The 18,742-nt window shown below is 38.4% G+C and overlaps 1 protein-coding gene across 1 annotated transcript in view; it reads right to left on the reverse strand.

The window, feature by feature from the left end:
• THSD7B (thrombospondin type 1 domain containing 7B) overlaps window positions 1–18,742 on the reverse strand; it is a 911,067-nt gene that overhangs the window by 10,783 nt on the left and 881,542 nt on the right. Inside the window, exons 21-26 of the mRNA XM_015475729.2 lie at window positions 12,642–12,801; window positions 11,361–11,534; window positions 11,166–11,261; window positions 8,286–8,368; window positions 4,769–4,961; window positions 1,318–1,405 (exon numbers count right to left, since the gene is read on the reverse strand). Of these exons, the coding sequence (XP_015331215.2) occupies window positions 1,318–1,405; window positions 4,769–4,961; window positions 8,286–8,368; window positions 11,166–11,261; window positions 11,361–11,534; window positions 12,642–12,801 (794 nt within the window). The remainder of the gene's footprint in view (window positions 1–1,317; window positions 1,406–4,768; window positions 4,962–8,285; window positions 8,369–11,165; window positions 11,262–11,360; window positions 11,535–12,641; window positions 12,802–18,742) is intronic.

Here is an 18,742-nt window from a genome sequence, read left to right on the forward strand (position 1 = left end):
AAATGATCCAGCAATCCCAATTCTGGCCATACATCCATACGTGAAGTTGCTTAGTCGTGTCCGACTCTTTGTGACCCCATGGACTGCAGCCTACCAGGCTCCTCTGTCCATGGGATTTTCTAGGCAATAGTACTGGAGTGGATTGCCATTTCCTTCTCCAAGGGATCTTCCCAACCCAGGGATCGAACCTGGGTCTCCTGCATCATAGACAGACACTTTACCGTCTGAACCACCAGGGAAGTACACAACCTTAGAAAAAATATATGCACCCCTATATTCATAGCACCACTATTCACAATTGCCAAGACATGGAAAAAATCTGTATGTCCATTGACAAATGAATGGATAAAGAAAATTCTTTTACAAATATGCGATGGAATAGTACTCAGCCATAAAAAAGAATGGAATAATGCCATTTGCAGGAACATGGATGGACCTAGACATTAACACAGTAAGTGAAGTAAGTCAGAGAAAGACAAAAATGTCCTATGATATCACTACATGTGAACTCTACAGTATATAAATGAAACTGTCTACGAAACAGAAACAGACTCACGGAGATATAGAACAGATGTGTGGTTGCCAAGTGGGAGGGTGGTAGTAGTTGTAAGCTTTTATATCTAGAATGGATAAACAACAAGGTCCTACTATATACAGCACAGAGAACTATTTTCTATATCCTGTCCCCATAATGGAAAATGAAAAAGAATGTGTGTGTGTATACATATGTGCCTGCTGAGCTGCTTCAGTCGTGTCCGACTCTTTGCAACGCTATGCTCTATAGCCTGCCAGGCTTCTCCATCCATGGGATTCTCCAGGCAAGAATACTGGAATGGATTGTCATTTCCTTCTCCAGGGTGTGTGTATGTATTTGTGTGTGTGTATGTGTGTATAAACTGAATCACTTTGTCTAACAGCAGAAATTAAAACAACATTGTAAATCAACTACACTTAATTAAAAAAAAAAAAAAAAAACCTCTGTGATTAAGTCCTGGTACTAAGAGGTACCAGGAAATTCCAGTGTGTTAAAATGGTACTGATCTAAATCAAAATTGTAAAATGGGAAAGCCCTGATTAATGATTTGCCTCGTATACCTGTGATATTATATGAAAGCCAAATATAAAAATGTTATTTCAAATGAGGACAATAAAGATAATACTCTCCCACTTAAACTATTTAGCAATTCTAATGTTGGTGATTATTTGTGAGTTTAAGGGTCCTGTTTTAATGACCAGATTTCAATATAAGTTTTCTTTTAGTATAATATGCCACCAATGAAAATATAGAGTATAAACTTTTTACTAGTTAGTACTTACCAAACAAGGTAGGAAGTAAATACTAGGAAAATCATGATAAGAAAACCACCACCTGAAACTCCATAAACCCAAATTTTCACTCGGCCATCTGTTTAAAATAAAAAATAACAGGCTTAGCATACAAAAGCTTTTATTTCTCATTTATTTAGTGTATTATTTATTTCTCATCTGAATTCTGAGATTTGCATAAGTCAGAAGCATATGTGAAAATACTCACACGTGACAGCTATCAAATGTCCAAAAAATAGGTGAAAATATTAAATATAGGTTATCAATTTTTTCACAATGCCAAAGACCAGTGCTACTAATCAGTACTTCATAAAATCTAACAACTTGTAGGATATTTTGAATTTATTTTCATTTATATATACTTCTAATACAAAAGTCTTACAAAGCATATCCACATGTAGAAGTATATATTATTTTGGATTTAATATCTGCAAGAGGTTAAAAAAAAAAGAACCAAATAGTCTGATTTATTTTGTGATTTTAACTATATGACACACACCTTGACTGTATGTATGGTGTGTGTATGTATAAATGAGTTGTTTCTGGAAAACACATGGTTTTTGTTATGTTTTACATGAGCACACAGTTAACTAAACTTAGAATTGCACTGATAATAGCAATTCCTTAGCTTCCCAAAAGGAATTATGCTCCTTTCTGAAAGATGTACACACCAAGGTTCATTATACTACATTGACTGTAATTAACTGTAGGTCCAGAAAAACACATGTCAGAATCTTATTCTAAGACCTTCATGGGATAAAAAACAATCTATTGTAAACATTTGTTTGAAAGAAAATCACTATTACTTTCAATTATATTGTGACTATCTATTACAGTTTTGGCTTACAAGACACTTTCAAGCCTCAATCGGGTTTTAGAATGAGTTTTCAACATAGTAATGACCCTTTTTATGGTCATAAAACTTTTAACAAAGCTTTGATTTTGATCTCTTTGAAACACTAATGATGTGATCCCCTATTCTGAATTTTTTACATTGTCACTCAGGGAAGACTTTTTTTAATTGCCAATGTACTTTTCATCTTATTACCCCTAAACCTCATAAAGCTGAAGTATTGTAAGATCCAGTGCTTTTAAATCCCTATTGCAGAGGTATGTGATCTGGGTGACCTTTAAATCATGTTACTTAAAGAAGAATTAATATAGCTGTTTATACGAAGCTAATGCTGTATAGCACAGAGGGCTTAGCTCGGTTCTCTGTAATGACCTGGGTAGATGTGATGAGGAGGGAAGTCCAAGAAAGAGGGGATATATGTGTGCATGTGACTGATTCACTTCATTGTACAGCAGAAACTAACATAACATTGTAAAGCATTTATACTACAATAAAAAATAATTTTAAAAAAAGATATGTAGTGGAAAATTAGTCTTCCTGCCAATCTCTGAGCTCCCTACCCAGGTGCCACTGTTACCAATTTATGAACCATCTCAGTTTTCTCTGCAAATGCAAGTGAGTATATACACAACATACATGCACTTTTTCAAAAAGACACAAATTGTCCTTATCATTCATTTTGGTACTACTTTTCCACCTAACAATACATAATAAAAATATTTCCATACTAGTTCATAAAGGCAGGTCCATCTCATCCTTTTTAATACCCCTAAGAGACATTACACAGTTGAATCATATTTTTGTTTGTTATTCTGTTTGTAGACATTTATGTTATTTCCATTCATTTGCTATATAATAAGCAATCATATAATGAATATCATTTAAATTCTTCTCTCAGTATATGTGTGTATATTTGTATGATTAATTTGTAGGAGGAAAATTTTAGGTCAAAATGTATGATAGGTTTTGCCTAATTGCCTTCCTGAGAGTTTGCTCAAATTTTTAACCCCATTATGAGAACCTAATGAAAGTTATAAACTTTCTCACAGACTAAATATATATTTTACATATATGTTTATATACATACATACATATACAAGTGTATATATGAGTATACATATATGTGTCTGTGTTTATGCATGTATGTGTACACACATGTATAGTCACATACATGGTATTGATGCTTCAGTTAGATCTCCAGTTTAAGGACTTCATTTGTGGATTTGAAAACTCATTTTCTTGGAACCTCATCTTAATTCTCTCTCTGAAATAGGGTCTAGAAGCAGTGAGTGAGACTGGCTGCATTTCATAGCATGCTTCCCTCAATTTTAAGTCTGTTTCTCTAGCTAAACATCACAGATGAATATGATTTTTAATATCTATGTCACGCCCAGACGTACTATGGAACCAAAAGTTAAGATATTGTGGTCATCCTTATAAGCTAGTCATAGAATGTCTTGTTTCTTCCACTAGATCTAGGGTCCTTTGTGCCTGGGCTCTAGTTTTGCTTCATTTGAGCATGTCATCAGGGCACTTTGGTATGACCAAGGCTTAGGATCTGGGCCAAAAGTTCCCAAGGTATATTTTGTCTGAGCTTCATGTGTGTCTTCCTTCTCAAGGTTCCTTCCATCAGTCACGCTATCTCCCTGTCATTCACAGCACTTTGTTTTCTGGAAGAGGTATGTACATTAGGCACAGAGAATTTTGCTTTCATATTTTTGTCCAGTTCTTAAAGAAGAAAGTAGAGGCCAGTGCTGTGTAAGGATCTTATTGGCTTGCCTTTCATACCTTTCTGTCACTTACTGGTGCTGTGACCTTGGTCAAATTATTTTGCATTGCCAGTTTCAGAATCATAATCTCTAAAGTGGGGATAACAACATCTCATTATATGTTGCAAGAATACAATGAGGTGAGTCATGCAATACAACCAGCATGGAATCATAGGGTATAGAGAAATTATCTAATACTGTTCATTCTTATCCTTAATCTCCACTAAGTTTTGAGTCCTATAGGCCTGACACTGTGCTAATACTCACAAAAATTCTTCAGGACAGATGCCTAGATTGATTCATAGATGAGGAAACAGTTCCAGACAGGTAAAGAAATTACATGCAATTACAAAGGAAGTACCTCTGATCCTTGATACCCATAGGTCTCCTGGCCTCTGAAACTGATGCTGTTTTACTATATCACTAGTGTTTCTCAAACCAGATAGGGTACCTGGAATTTCCCTATGTAACTCCATGTTCTTGAGAATCTATTGCTTTTCTCATTTTTCAATTATATATAAAACGTCACAATTTTTATTATAAAGTCTTTGGCAAAGATAATTTACAATTCAAACATTTTCAAAGATTAATATTTGGTTCCTTAACTTAGACTGGGGTTGGGGTTGACAGACTTATTCTCAACCACCCGTGAGAACGTTTTACACTACATGGCACTCAAATGTGAGGAACCTTGAATAAGACTATATTGCCTTTTCTGTCCCTTCTTCCCTCCATGCTTTCCATCATGAGCAGTGGTCACAATATGAACCCTAATCTCCCAAGAGAAAATTTACATTTCTTACTCATAACTGATATGTACCTGGATCAAGGGGTTGGAGAGACCAACCTTTAAAAATATCATGTATTTTTGAATTCACAGGTCTGTTTTTCCCAGCAAGGTTTTTCACATCAGCTTTTTTATCCTCTGAGCCCGGTACCTTCATGCAGTAATCCAGGAGACCATTTGATCTCATGATCTCTGTATAGCCTTTCTCACAACCACAGACTCCACCCTACAGCATGAAAAATACATTTCTGGTTACACAGTGAGTTGTACAGATGAAAAAATAACACCTTAATTGTTGGAACTGCTCGATAGTTGCATGATATGTCATGGCAATTTAGGGTTTTTCAGCACCAGACTTGTCAAAGCAATGAAAAATCAATAAATAGTTCATCATCTTTCTGATTTCCAAAGCCAACACTTCAATAAATTATCAGTTCTTTCTAGTGATTGATCATTCTTACACCTTCCAAATTGAAATCATAATTTTTTGTCAATAGAGAATATGAACTACATCCTTTTCTCTCTTATAGAGGTGTTTAAAGCTTTAATTAAAAATTTACTTTGGTTCTTCCCCCAGCTATCTCACATTCCTGCCTGCTTACTCCAATTTGTCCTTAACATTGAGAAGCAACGCAACAGAAATTATGTGCATCTCTTCTCTGAGTTTTGTGCTCTTTGAGGCCTCTTTCTGCCTCTATCATCTTCTATCATTGATCACAAATTAGAATGAACTGGCTCTCCACTCGTAGGCTTAGTTCCGCACTCAGAGGAGACAGTCCAAGGCTGTGAAGGGGGGAACTTCACCAAAGGCACATGTCCATGAGAGGGAGGAAAGACAGAGAGAGAGATATCTTAAAGTAACCTGAGTGTCACACCACATCATCACATTCCTAGTTGGCATCATGACAATGGGTCTTTCATATTTGTCTGTGGATTCCTGGTAATTTTCATGCACAATAAGCCTTTCGAAGAAACTGATAATGATACAGTGTAATGGGCAAAGATTTTCTATCTGTCTCTGGAAGTGAAACTAAATAACTGCTCTTCCTTCCTCCAGGAAACATAAAGCCAATAGAGGAGAATAGAAAATAAGCATGAGATTATGAATCTCTATGACTTTGCTATTAGGATTCCTTACATAAAACTATGTCTGGTATTTTCTCAACATACCTTAGCCTTAAATGGTAACTCATATCAATCTTTATGCATCAGCCATGTTTACTTACTGGTTCCAAATAGGGGAAGGAGTATGTCAAGGCTGTATATTGTCACCTGCTCATTTAACTTATATGCATAGTACATCATGAGAAATGCTGGGCTAGATGAAGCACAAGCTGGAATCAAGATTGCCCAGAGAAATATCAATAACCTCAGATATGCAGATGATACCACCCTTATGTCAGAAAGTGAAGAGGAAATAAAGAGCCTCTTGATGAAGGTGAAAGAGGAGAGTGAAAAAGTTGGCTTAAAACTCAATATTCAGAAAACTAAGATCATGGCATCTGGTCCCATCACTTCATGGGAAATAGATGGGGAAACAGAGGAAACTGACAGACTTTATTTTTGGGGGCTCCAAAATCACGGCAGATGGTGACTGTGGGCGTGAAATTAAAAGACTCTTACTCCTTGGAAGAAAAGTTATGACCAGCCTAGACAGCATATTAAAAAGCAGAGACATGACTTTGCCAACAAAAGTCTATCTAGTCAAAGCTATGGTTCTTCCAGTAGTCATGTATGGATATGACAGTTGGACCATAAAGAAAGCTGAGCACTGAATAATTGATACTTTGATCTGTGGTGTTGGAGAAGACTCTTGAGAGTCCCTTGGACTGCAAGGAGATCTAACCAGTTCGTCCTAAAGGAAATCAGTCCTGAATATTCATTGGAAGGACTGATGCTGAAGCTGAAACTCCAATACTTTGGTCACCTGATGTGAAGAACTGACTCATTTGAAAAGACCCTGATGTTGGGAAAGATTGAAGGCAGGAGAAGAAGGGGATGACAGAGGATGAGATGGTTGGATGGCATCACCGACTCAATGGACATGAGTTTGAGTAAACTCTAGGAGTTGGTAATGGACAGGGAGGCCTGGCGTGCTACAGTCCATGGGGTCACAGAGTTGGACATGACTGAGTGACTGAACTGAACTAATTTACTTAGTCATCAGTTGTTGACTGAACACATGATATTGAGGAGCAACAGATACTAAAACTAAAAAGTAGAAGTTAAAAAAACATAATTAATAAATGCCTAAAGTTTAGGAAGAGAGTATATAATGACAGTTATCATTATAAATATTTCCAGTGGTTTTACTTAAAGACATTACTCAATGTTCAATGGGGAGAAACTAATGAAGAAAATTGGTACAAGCTCAGATATGAAAGCTATCGTTTGAAGATGTGTCTCTAGTCTGAGTGAAAAGCTGTAACCAGTTATATAGGCCAAAGGTTCAAGGGAAAAGGTATTTTATATTTATTACAGAGGGTATCCAGAGAGTTGGTGGGAAGCCACAACTTCTATTTCACAAACATCATTAGCCCATGAAGTCGTTGCTGATCTCTTTTCCTTCTTTTTTCCACTGGAAACTTAATCCCTAGCTTTCCTATATCAAAGAATTAACCTACTTCTACTTGAAGTAGAAGGTCCATGAAATAGAATGGAGCATTTGAATCATTTTAACCAAATCATTTTTGGAGAGAACACAGTATAAGAAACTTATTTCTTTGAGAGACAGGGCACACCTTTCTTCTTTATACACTGTACACTGTGAGTACCACTGATTAGAATACATGGTACATTTTGCATTAAATCCTGAGCAGTAATGGGTGGGAATTAAAGAAGGAAAAGGAGAAAAATTTCTGCTTTAAAAAATGTATATATCAGACTCCTTTTCTTCCTAGTGTTGTCAGTTTCTCTCCCCAGAATGTAAGCTGCATGAGGGCAGGAAGTTTGTTTCCTGCTGTGTCCTCAGCACCTTGGACAGTTCCCTGTGTGTCAGCCATTCAGTAAACTTTTATTGGTGACTGAATAAATAAATGGGTGTTATGGGGCAAAAAAAAAAAAAAATGTGTGTATATATATATATACACACCCATAATTATTACCCATAACCATACTATCAACATTTAAAATCAACTAAAAATTTATACACACTAATCACAGTGTAATCAAATTTAGTACCTAATGTTTAACAAACATGAACATGAACATATCCTTTTAAAGATTTTGCAAAATAGTTTAGGTATATGAAATGGAGGAAATAAAATCAACTGAGAACACATTGATAATCAGAGGAGAAATAGAGCTAACAGAGATTAGATATCTGAAAGAGAGGTTAGCTATAGATGGATTTAGAGTAAAAAAGACTGCTTTCTTGAACACATGGCCATGCAAAGAAATTCTTAATAGCTGTGATTACTTCTGCAAATGCCTCTAGGTGGTATCGTGGGCCCATGGAATTGCTGCTTGGGCTACAGGAGACTGGAAAACATCAGACAACATACATATAACACAATTAAATTACCTGTCCAAGCCTCAGCACCTGACTCACCTGTGTGCAGTAGGAGAAAGGTTTTCTGCAAGCTGGGTTACACTGCCGAATAGCAGCAGGGCGTGCCTGAGGGGAGCAGCCTCCTACAAAGGAAATCCCGCCATCATTTACAGATTTTTCTAGGATAAATATTCACTTCTTTTCCTCTCTGGCACTGGCTACCTTGTAACAGTATTATTTTTAAAAAAATCTGTTTGCTGACAGTGTGGCTCAGTTTTATTTTGTTGATTATTCTAGGAAGGGCTGTTTGAGATGGGAGGCTCTGCTAACAGAAGTTGTTTACAGTTGAGATTTTATACCTGCGTGTTGGCCAGGTGATTCTATCATATGGCTTCACTTGAGGGCAAAGCCTGTGAGTGTCAGGATCAGCAAAAGAATTGATGAAATCTCAGTTGAAGTTCAGGAGCAGAAAATATATACGCTCAAAGATCTGTCTATATAGTTTTTTTCCAGCTTCCAAACTAGGCACTAGACCAATTCCCAACAACCAAACACTAAAAGAATGCCACTAGCCCATTCATGAGACCATGATATTAAACAATTTGGTAACATTTTAAACATATTTCAGCCAGAATACACACATATACACACACATGCAGAGTCACATACAGATTGCCACACATATTTTTAAGAGCAAATGTATATACTCCAGCAGGGATAATCATACATCTGACACTAGTACTTGCAGGTCCTTATTAAAATAGCTTTCAGTAACTAGATGGAATAATATCTCTGTAATCTAAAACTCATTTATATATTAGTCATGCCTTCCTGGATTCAAGGTACCAGCAAAGAAGTTGACATATTATTCAAGGGCACCATTGAAGCTACATTTATATACCACTGGTTGCATTTATAGGTTCTAGTCTCTGCATTATTATAATTGTCAACCAATTATATAGTATATAATCATAACACAGCCAATTATGATTTTGTAACTAGAGAAAGTTTTGTGCTTAAGGCTGTGTAGGGAATGTGGCATCTACATTTTTCTGAAAAATGAAACAGCTAAAATCTGTTACTTGAAAAATAATTTCCACAAGAAAAAAAACACCAGGCTCCAGAATGAGCAGGTAGGTGTGAAACTGATCATGTGTTAGTGGCAGTAACCACACAGCCTTGTCACTGCCAACAGAGTTTGGAGGTGGTGTTTTTTCCTCCTTAAACCAGGGATCTCCACCATGCAGTGTGTATACTCCATGGGGAGAGGAGCACCTGGGAGCCAGGAAAAACATGTTAGAATTTGTATATTTTAGCCAACATTTTAAATTTTAACAGTTAACTTCTTTAACTTTAACTTAACAAATTAAGCTGTGATGATACTTGGCAGGTGACACTGGTAACCTGAACTCATTCATCAGGTGGCCCTGGGATGCACACCGGGCGCGAGGTGCTCCACGCATCTGATAGTGGAGCCCTCACCGGTTGGTTAACTCCCAGCATGCTGCAGCAAGTGATGCTTTCTGTGTTCCTGGTTAGGCAGATGTACCGTATATTTAGTTTTAATAATAACTTACACAATGGGCAAGTCACTTAAAATAAACGGTTGTATGGAAAAACTATGGACTTAAAGGGACAACCAATAATGAAAAAAACAAGTAAACTAGAAAAAGGTGAAGCAGACGATCTTTCTCCGATAGAAAACTCGAGATTCTTCTATTCTGATGAGCTCTTAGTCAGCCGTAGCGCTAAGTAAAAAGAATGACAATTTGATTTTCTTTCATAAGAAGGCATTGAAACAAACCCCTTTAAAATGATTGAGAAGACCATTTGTACAATCTAATTGCATTCACTGCCCTGAATGAGGAACCCTTCCTTCAATATATATTCAGATATTAAATAATAATCAAGGCTACCACATTGTTAAAAAATGAAGCTTTCAGTACATGAACATAAGCATCTATAATTTACAGGAAAATGTTTTTAATCATTAATATATTTTAGCTTTATTATATCTTTATCAACTCTTTTAATTTCAATTTCTGTATATGTTTCATAACATGATACATTAGCACAGTAGTGTGGGATTTTAGGATATTTTGAGGTCTGTTCTCAAATACCTTTTACTGAAAAGGTACATCTTTTAAAATTTTAGAGACCACTGTTTTAAATCAACATCTGTGTCTTTCCGTTTTTGTCTTAGATCATGATATTCAAGGAAATTTTATTATGTATCAACTGATGCTGAAGCTGAAACTCCAACACTTTGGCCACCTGATGTGAAGAACTGACTCCTTGGAAAAGACCCTGATGCTGGGAAAGATTGAAGGTGGGAGGAGAAGGGGACGACAGGGGATGAGATAGATGGATGGCATCACCGACTCAGTGGACATGAGTTTGAGTAAACTCTGGGAGTTGGTGATGGACAGGGAAGCCTGGAGTGCTGCAGTCCATGGGGTCACAAAGAGTTGGACACAAATGAGTGACTGAACTGAACTACTACTTTAAGTTGTCTGATATACTGTGTGTGTGTATGCTCAGTCAGTCAGTTATATCTACTCTTTGTGACTCCACTGTAGCCCACTAGGCTCCTCTGTCCATGGAACTCTCCAGACATGAATACTGGAATAGTTTGCCATTTCCTTATCTAGGGGATCTTCCCGACTCAGGGATTGAACCCCTGTCTCCTATGGCTCCTGCACTGGCAGGAGAATTCTTTATAATTGTGCCACATGGGTAGCCCGTCTGAGATATTATGGGACTTCATATAGAACTGTTTGCTTTCTAAGATGCAAAGATCTAATGGCAACTTGCCATGAAGCTCATCTAAGTCCACTCCCCAGTCTTCCCTTGCTTATAATTTTTAAGCTAATTCTTCTCACCAACAGCAACACTCAGAGATCTTTCCGAAGTGCCCACATGAATCTTAGGCAGGAATACCTGTGACGTTAATGCCATCTGAACGTTGGCACCACACAGTTCGTTCATTATTGTTCCAAAGACTTGCTTTCCATGTGTAGTGATAACATTTACCTCCTGCAAGTAAATATGATAACAGCGGTTCTATTATGCCTCAATCAAAGCAGAATAAGCATTGATCAATCAAGGCTGAGAGTTGAAAAGTGCTCTTGGTACCTGTACAAGGGCGTGTTTCTAGAACCTGCTGGGGGCAGCTGTCTTGGTTCTCAAAAGACTGAATTATAAATGTCCTTGACCTAGATTGGCGACCCAGAGTCTCGAAGCTTCTTCCATCAATGCAGGTCAGCTCACATGTGCTCCACTCTGACCATTCTGTTAAATGGCAGTCTCCTGGAGGATCATGCAGCACAGAGCAGAGGAAACAGTGTGAAAACTGGCCCCTGACCCCATTTACACACACAGGGTTCACAGCCGGATTTGTGTGGTGCCACAGTGACCACGTGCATTCCAGAAACTACAAACTCTATGCTGACAAATTTTCTAATTAGAAAGCACTAGGAGTGAGGAAGTAATTTATGGTTTAATCTAGTTGAATGAAAAGCGCCAAGCACTATACTGCCATTATTTTGCTTCAAATCATGGCAGTTTTATCTAGAGAACACTAGTGTCTACTAGTGACGATAAAAATTTTAAAAGGACGTGTAAAGATTACAGCAACTCAGTTTTTAAAGAGCATCATAACATCATAAAATGGATGTTCATAGAAATTATATAAAGGAAAGAAGTAGAGTAGCTTTAAACTTAAAGAATGTTTCATTTAACAATCCAAACACGCCCAATTTGTGTGTGTGTGTGTGTGTGTGTATATATACATGAATGTATGTATACACACATATATGTCACATGCCATATTATAAGACCACATAAGGATATATTTAGCCACCTTAAGCTCCTGCCATACAAGGTTAAGTTGTGTTATTAGGATTAAAATAAACTCATAAATCTTATGTAACTAAGAATAACCTTCACAATTACATAGGACTTGCTTGTTTAACAGAGTGCTTTCACGAACTTTTACCCTTACTTGTCGTCACCATGTCATCAGCCAGGGTTCATTACTCATGGATTCAGTCAACGTTTTTTGAATGCTGGCAATGTTCTTGGTGTGGTCAGGTATTATTAACACATTTTCTAGATGGAGCAACCACTGCTCAAAGTGACAGAGTATATGTCCCAGGCAAAATGCCAGTGACGTGATAGTGACCAGATTCTAACTTAGCTCTTACATTTCCAAGTCCAGTGCGTCCCCCCAACTCGCTCTGCCAGCCTACTTTGCCTCTATAGAAGCTGTTAGGTATATTCCAAAGTGATAACCAATGACACATGGATTAAAGTTAGTTACAAACTTCAACTTGGATGAGAGAGAACTCCAAAAAACAGAAAAATAAATTAAAAGGTCACCATGGAAGGCATTCCCAATCATTTAAAATTGCCTACCTGGGCAAGGCACTGAACACGGCTGTTTCAAGACGCTGTCTTGAAAGGGCATCTCTCTACACAGTGCATCATCTACACGTACAGTCCAGGGAGATATTGAACCATTGTGGACCACACAGGAGAGGCTGCGGGTCTGGACTCCTTCCCCACAGTCTCCACCCTGTCAGAGGAAAGGATGCTGTCAGCATTACCCAAATCAGGAACATCTCAAAGTTTTAGCTCCCGCCACCTCTTGGGAAAAAGAAACCAAAAAACAAAAAAACACAGTTGCATATTTCTTTAGCTTCCTCCTGTTGAGAGTTATCTTTCAGTTGTTGACAATAAGGCATCCCTGAGCAATTCTCTTAGAGCTGACAGAGCAATTGAAGCAGAAATGCAAATTTATGCCTTGAAATTTATGCACTCAGAATATGACGATTCATTCTGGAACTCAGCCAGGATTGACTGAAAAAGAAAAACAATACCTAATTTGTCTAGGTGTATGTGATAAAGTGGCCTAATCCATAATCACTCCCCAAAAGAGCATGTACAACCACAGGGTGTACATTTCTCTTTTGCTTTGCTTGTTTTTTTTTTGTAGGGAATTCAGTACTTTTTCATGTGGATTAGATTGGGGTTTCCAGTAAAACGCTGATTTTCTCGGAATGCCTCTGTGCTGAATATTATTCTTTGAAGACATTTTATACAAATCCCACTCAGATTTTTCTGGCCAATTAGAAAAAAAATTTGCAGTTTCTCACAGAAACTGAAGCTTTGTGGTTATCTAGCTCAACCATCTGCCTGATGAAAGACTTCCTACTCTAACATTTTTAGCAGATACTCACAAGGTGAGTATTATCTCCTCAGTTTAGTCAGGTGCTCATATTTCAAAAAGAAGTCCATTGGATATTTGGATAACTGAAGAGGGTAGTTTTGTGGTTTTTTTTTTTTTTTTTTAATCCCAGGGGTGCAAGAGTGAGGCTGAGAGAGCCATCGCGGGTACAGAGGAAAAGCAAATACGAGGTAGTGTGTTGTCAACTGGCCTCAACTTCATAGTAAACACAGCTGGTTTCTTGGTCAGTCACAACATTGTTTAGACAGGCCACATGGATCATCTAAGATGTGGTGGCAGGGAAAAGGCAGAGGCATTTATATGCCACCTCCTCCATGGATCCAGTTCTCATTGATCAACTTTCATCCCAGGGAGTATTAACTCCCCTATACTTCCGAGGTATGTTACTCAGCTCCCACTAAGCCACGAAATAGGTGGAAGACCAAGAGTTTTTATGATTACCTCTGGTATAGATGGAGAGAGAGAGAAACAACATTTGCATAGACTCTGTCGCTGCACACAAGGATGCTACATGCTACCACCCATTATTAGGTGATAACTGGACAACTGGGCTCTGCATTGGGAAACCGAGTTTCGGCTCCTCCTCATTTCTCCCTCCCACCACAAGACTCAGAAACTACATTGCTAGAACTTCTGCTCTGGCAGCAGCAGGATTGAAGAGGGACATGGTGGGCAGCTAAAGCAGTCATGACAGTGCTCCTGGGTGTGCAGCAGGTGACTCAGAGGCTGATGGGCCTGCTGAGCACCAGCCAGGTCAAGCCACAGTGGCAGCAGCTGCTAAGTATCAGGGGCAGGTTGTGGACGGGCTGCCGGATATGCAGGATGGTACAGAGGCTGCTGATAAAAATTCTTTCAGATTCAAAGTTATACTGGCAAAAAAAAGAAAAGGTGCAACTTGGAGGAGGTCTAAGTTACAGCAACTTAGAGACTGAATCATCTGAGCAGATGCACAAACTGGGACCATCACATCCTTTTCCATAGATGTTTTAACAAGAATTGTGCTTTGTTTATCTAAGATGGCAATCCCCACACTTGCTATCTCAGTATCTCATAACCGTTCTAACCATTGTGAAATGGTTAAAAAAATGTGCCCTAGTTATGAACCCAAGTGCACTTTTTTTTTTTGAGAAAGGGAAGTTCAAAATCAATTCACAATATATTTATCCAAACCAAATGTTCTAGTAAATATTTATACCCCAAAGTTGAAAATAACTAGCATAAGTTAAATTTGGGTTTGGGGGTGGGTTCTTTCTGTAACTTTTGGCCATTGCATGGCCAAATTGCCTAAGGTATATGTTTCACTGTAGAGTGTCAGAGTTCATGAACTTGGAGTCTGAAGATACTGCAGCATGTCTGAAGTTTGAAGTTACTGCTCTCTAGAACCTCAGGTAACTGGAGATGCAATTGATTAGAGCTTTGTTTGACATTCCAGGAGATGGAGTGTGCAGAAATGAAGGGAAACTAGTCAACATCAGGGAGCACTTTCAAAACCAAGACAAACAATAATATGTTTCTAGTATGTATCCATGTTCCACCTTAATCTCTTATAACCTTTGACAACAACAGCCACAGTATGAGGAGAAATCAGCAGTAGAATGATAATTTCATTCATAAAGCAAGCATTCATCCAGTCTCACTCATAAGACTTTACAAGCAGGACTTGAAAACAGAGCCAGGCTTCTTAGAAGAAGATGGTCAACAGTCAGGATTCTGTCACTAAGTCTCTGCTGTCCAGATAATTAATGGACTTCCTGTCTACTCTGGATCAGCATCACCAGATGTGGATCAGCAGGTTGTGCTAATGCTCAAAATCAGAGTTTTTATCGACCTTATAATAACAACCTCAATTTATTGAGCTCTAAATTTAGGTACTATGGTCAGCACTACATATGACTTGTCTGCTGCTGCTGCTGCTGCTGCTAAGTCGCTTTAGTCGTGTCCGACTCTGTGCGACCCCATAGACAGCAGCCCACCAGGCTTCCCCGTCCCTGGGATTCTCCAGGCAAGAACACTGGAGTGGGTTGCCACTTCCTTCTCCAATGCATGAAAGTGAAGTCGCTCAGTCATGTCCGACTCTTAAGGACCCCATGGACTGTAGCCCACCAGGCTCCTCCATCCATGGGATTTTCCAGGCAAGAGTACTAGAGTGGGGTGCCATTGCCTTCTCTGTATGACTTGTCTAATCGCTACCAAAACCCCCAGCAAAACAGGTACTACTGCTCCTCTTGTGATATACATAAGTCAACAGAATTTGGAGAGTTTGAAAACCTGGCAAAAAGTGCAGAGTGAGGAACTGGAAAAAAAATCTTGACCAAAATTAGGCCTGCAAAGATGCTGATAATAGGGGGAAGCATGCAAGTTTGGGAAATTAAGAGGCATATGGAAACTCTCTGCTCAGTTTTTTGGTATATTTAAAACTACTTTAAAAAAATACAGTCTAGAGACTTCCCTGATAGCCCAGGGGTTAAGACACTGCTTTTCAATGCAGGGGGGCACAAGTTCAATCCTTGGTCAGGGAACTAAGGTCCCACATGCCACAGGGTGCAGCCAAAAATTAAAACAAACAAATTAAAAACACTCAATTATCTTTAAATAAAAATAAAAGTCTACTGATATATATTTAAATAATAATACAAAATATGTGTGTGAGTCTATAAATATACACAAATGTAAAATGGTGAATCTAGTGAAGAGTAGGCAATGGCACCCCACTCCAGTACTTTTGCCTGGAGAATCCCATGGATGGAGGAGCCTGGTGGGCTGCTGTCTATGGGGTCGCACAGAGTCAGATATGATTCAGTGACTTCACTTCCACTTTTCACTTTCATGCATTGGAGAAGGAAATGGCAACTCACTCCAGTATTCTTGCCTGGAGAATCCCAGGGATGGGGGAGCCTGGTGGGCTGCCATTTATGGGGTTGCAAAGAGTCGGACACGACTGATGCGACTTAGCAGCAGCAGCAGCAGTGAAGAGTAGAGGGTATCACTTCATGTTATTCCACTTTCAAAATGAGAAGCTCTGAGAAATACTAAGGAATAGATGAAGAAGTCTACAAAATAATATTTAAGAATATATAAAATAAAATCTAAAAGAATTAGACCTGAGAGACTCCAGAGTCTGAGCTCTGAAACAGATTTTGCAACATATGTGTGGATACGTGTTATCAGCTAAGAAACTTGGAAGGAGTTAGGAAACCCTGAAAAAAAATGAAGCCTGAGGATAAACACTTTCGTTTGCAAGTCTCTTTCCACAGACGATGGTGACAGAATTGGCCTATCCACCATGCCCTGGGTAAGCTCCTCTGTTTGGGGTTTGATCCACTTGATGGCAATCAGCCACTTCAAGATCACAACCACCACCTCAAGGGAAAAAGTCTGCAACCCACACTGGGCAGGGCAGGATATTACCGAACAAGAAGCTGAAGGACAGCTGTGAGGGAGGTGCACTTGCTTTGTATGTGGAGATTCATGTGTATTTTGATCAGTAATTCCCCAAACTCAGCTTACACAGATGAGTAAGAAAAGGGGACTCATTGAAAATGTCTTGTGTTATGTATCTCACAAAGCATTCAAAATCAGGCTTCAGGAAGAACAGGAATGCAGTTCAAACTCAGCAAAAATTCAAATATCATCCAGATTCTCTTTTCTTTTGCCTCTGAGTTACTGACTTTATCTAAGGTGGGAATATGTGACAGTGATGAGTTTTTGAATATAATATCTTTGAACAGCTTTAATTCCATTCCAAATTCTTGGTGAAGAATGCTGTTGGTCTCCTGCAGATAAGGTGCCCACGCAGGAATAATTAATACAGACACGTTTTCTGAGAGCTTTGCCTGGATTCAGGCTAACTCCAGTTTCCTCCTGACTGGAAATGTCAGTGAATGGAATGACCTCATCTAGAAATCTAAGGCACCTTTGAAATCTCTGGATACACCTGCTCTCATGGTCTCCAGGGCCCCTGGGTCTGGGTATCTCCATCAGATGCCACAACCCCTTCTCCCAACCTCCACAAGTACTGCTATAATGTTCACAACCCACCACCCTGGCCTCTATGGTTCTGGCTAAAGTTCAGTATGTGACAGCAAAATCTCAAACATTACATTTGACATTTCCCCTGCACGTTCCTATGAGACAAACTGGCAGATTTGTCTATTAAAAAAAAAAAAAAAATCTCTGGATACCCAGGAAGATAAAAGGAAAAGTATTGGGTTGGTCAAAAAGTTTACCTTGGATTTTCTGTAACATCTTGCAGAAAAACCCAGATGAACTTTTTGGCCATCTGAATACAAAAGAACAAGTGAGGTATAGTAGCAGCTGTATGGCTGGTGAGACACAGAGTGTGGAGTTTGTCCCCCATCCTTTCCTTCTTCTTCCTGTCTTTTCTCTTTCTTCTCCTGCAATGGGTTCCTAAATTCTTTGAATTTGTTTTCTTTACTCTCTCAACAACTATCAGGAGAAATCTTCCTTCCATTTCTTATTTGTGATTCTAAGCAGTACTGAAAAAACTGTTGAAGGTTTAGGAAAGAGACAAAGTATTCATATTTAAAGCCATTCGGTTACTATTGAATTAATTAGCATGGTACCTTATTTTCTGTAACAAGCAGACTGAACAAATGTACCACACATTTTATTCCTCTGGGACTTATTACAATACATGGGCATTTAACTTCTGCAAGATAATGATGCTGCACAACAATGTCATCCTGACAGGAACACTATGAGAATACTCTGCAGATATCTTAATGCATAATCAAAATTATTGTTACCTAATTAAATCTGCCTTGGAATACGAACTGAAGGATGAACTAGTAAAACAAGAAAATAGAGAAAAATCAATGTGCTTTTTTCTTACACAAGAAACCAGAGAGAAAATGCCATAGAGCATCATTGCTGACCCAGCAAAAGCTCTGGGTATATGATATATTATGATGTTACTAGGCATTTGTATTTCAGGTCAATAAAAAGCAATCATTGAGGAAAATGTAGTAACCTTGGTTTGTGTAATAATGTTAAAATATATCTTTCATACACTTTTGGATTTCTGCCCACATGCAAGATTTTGTCTAAGCCTAAAAGTGCTTTTTTAGGAAATACAGTCTACGACAAGTTGTGCATTTCTATAGCATCAGGGTTTTGCCTAATTGCATAATGCTTTGATATTTCCAACAAGCCAAGAAGATAGAGAATTCTTTAAGATGCTAAAAAGATTGAAAGTCCCCTGATCCAACTTATTACAAATAGTTGATAATGATGGGCATTTATTTTCCTA

Source organism: Bos taurus, chromosome 2 (genome assembly GCF_002263795.3).
Source record: "Bos taurus isolate L1 Dominette 01449 registration number 42190680 breed Hereford chromosome 2, ARS-UCD2.0, whole genome shotgun sequence".
NCBI lineage: Eukaryota > Metazoa > Chordata > Mammalia > Artiodactyla > Bovidae > Bos > Bos taurus.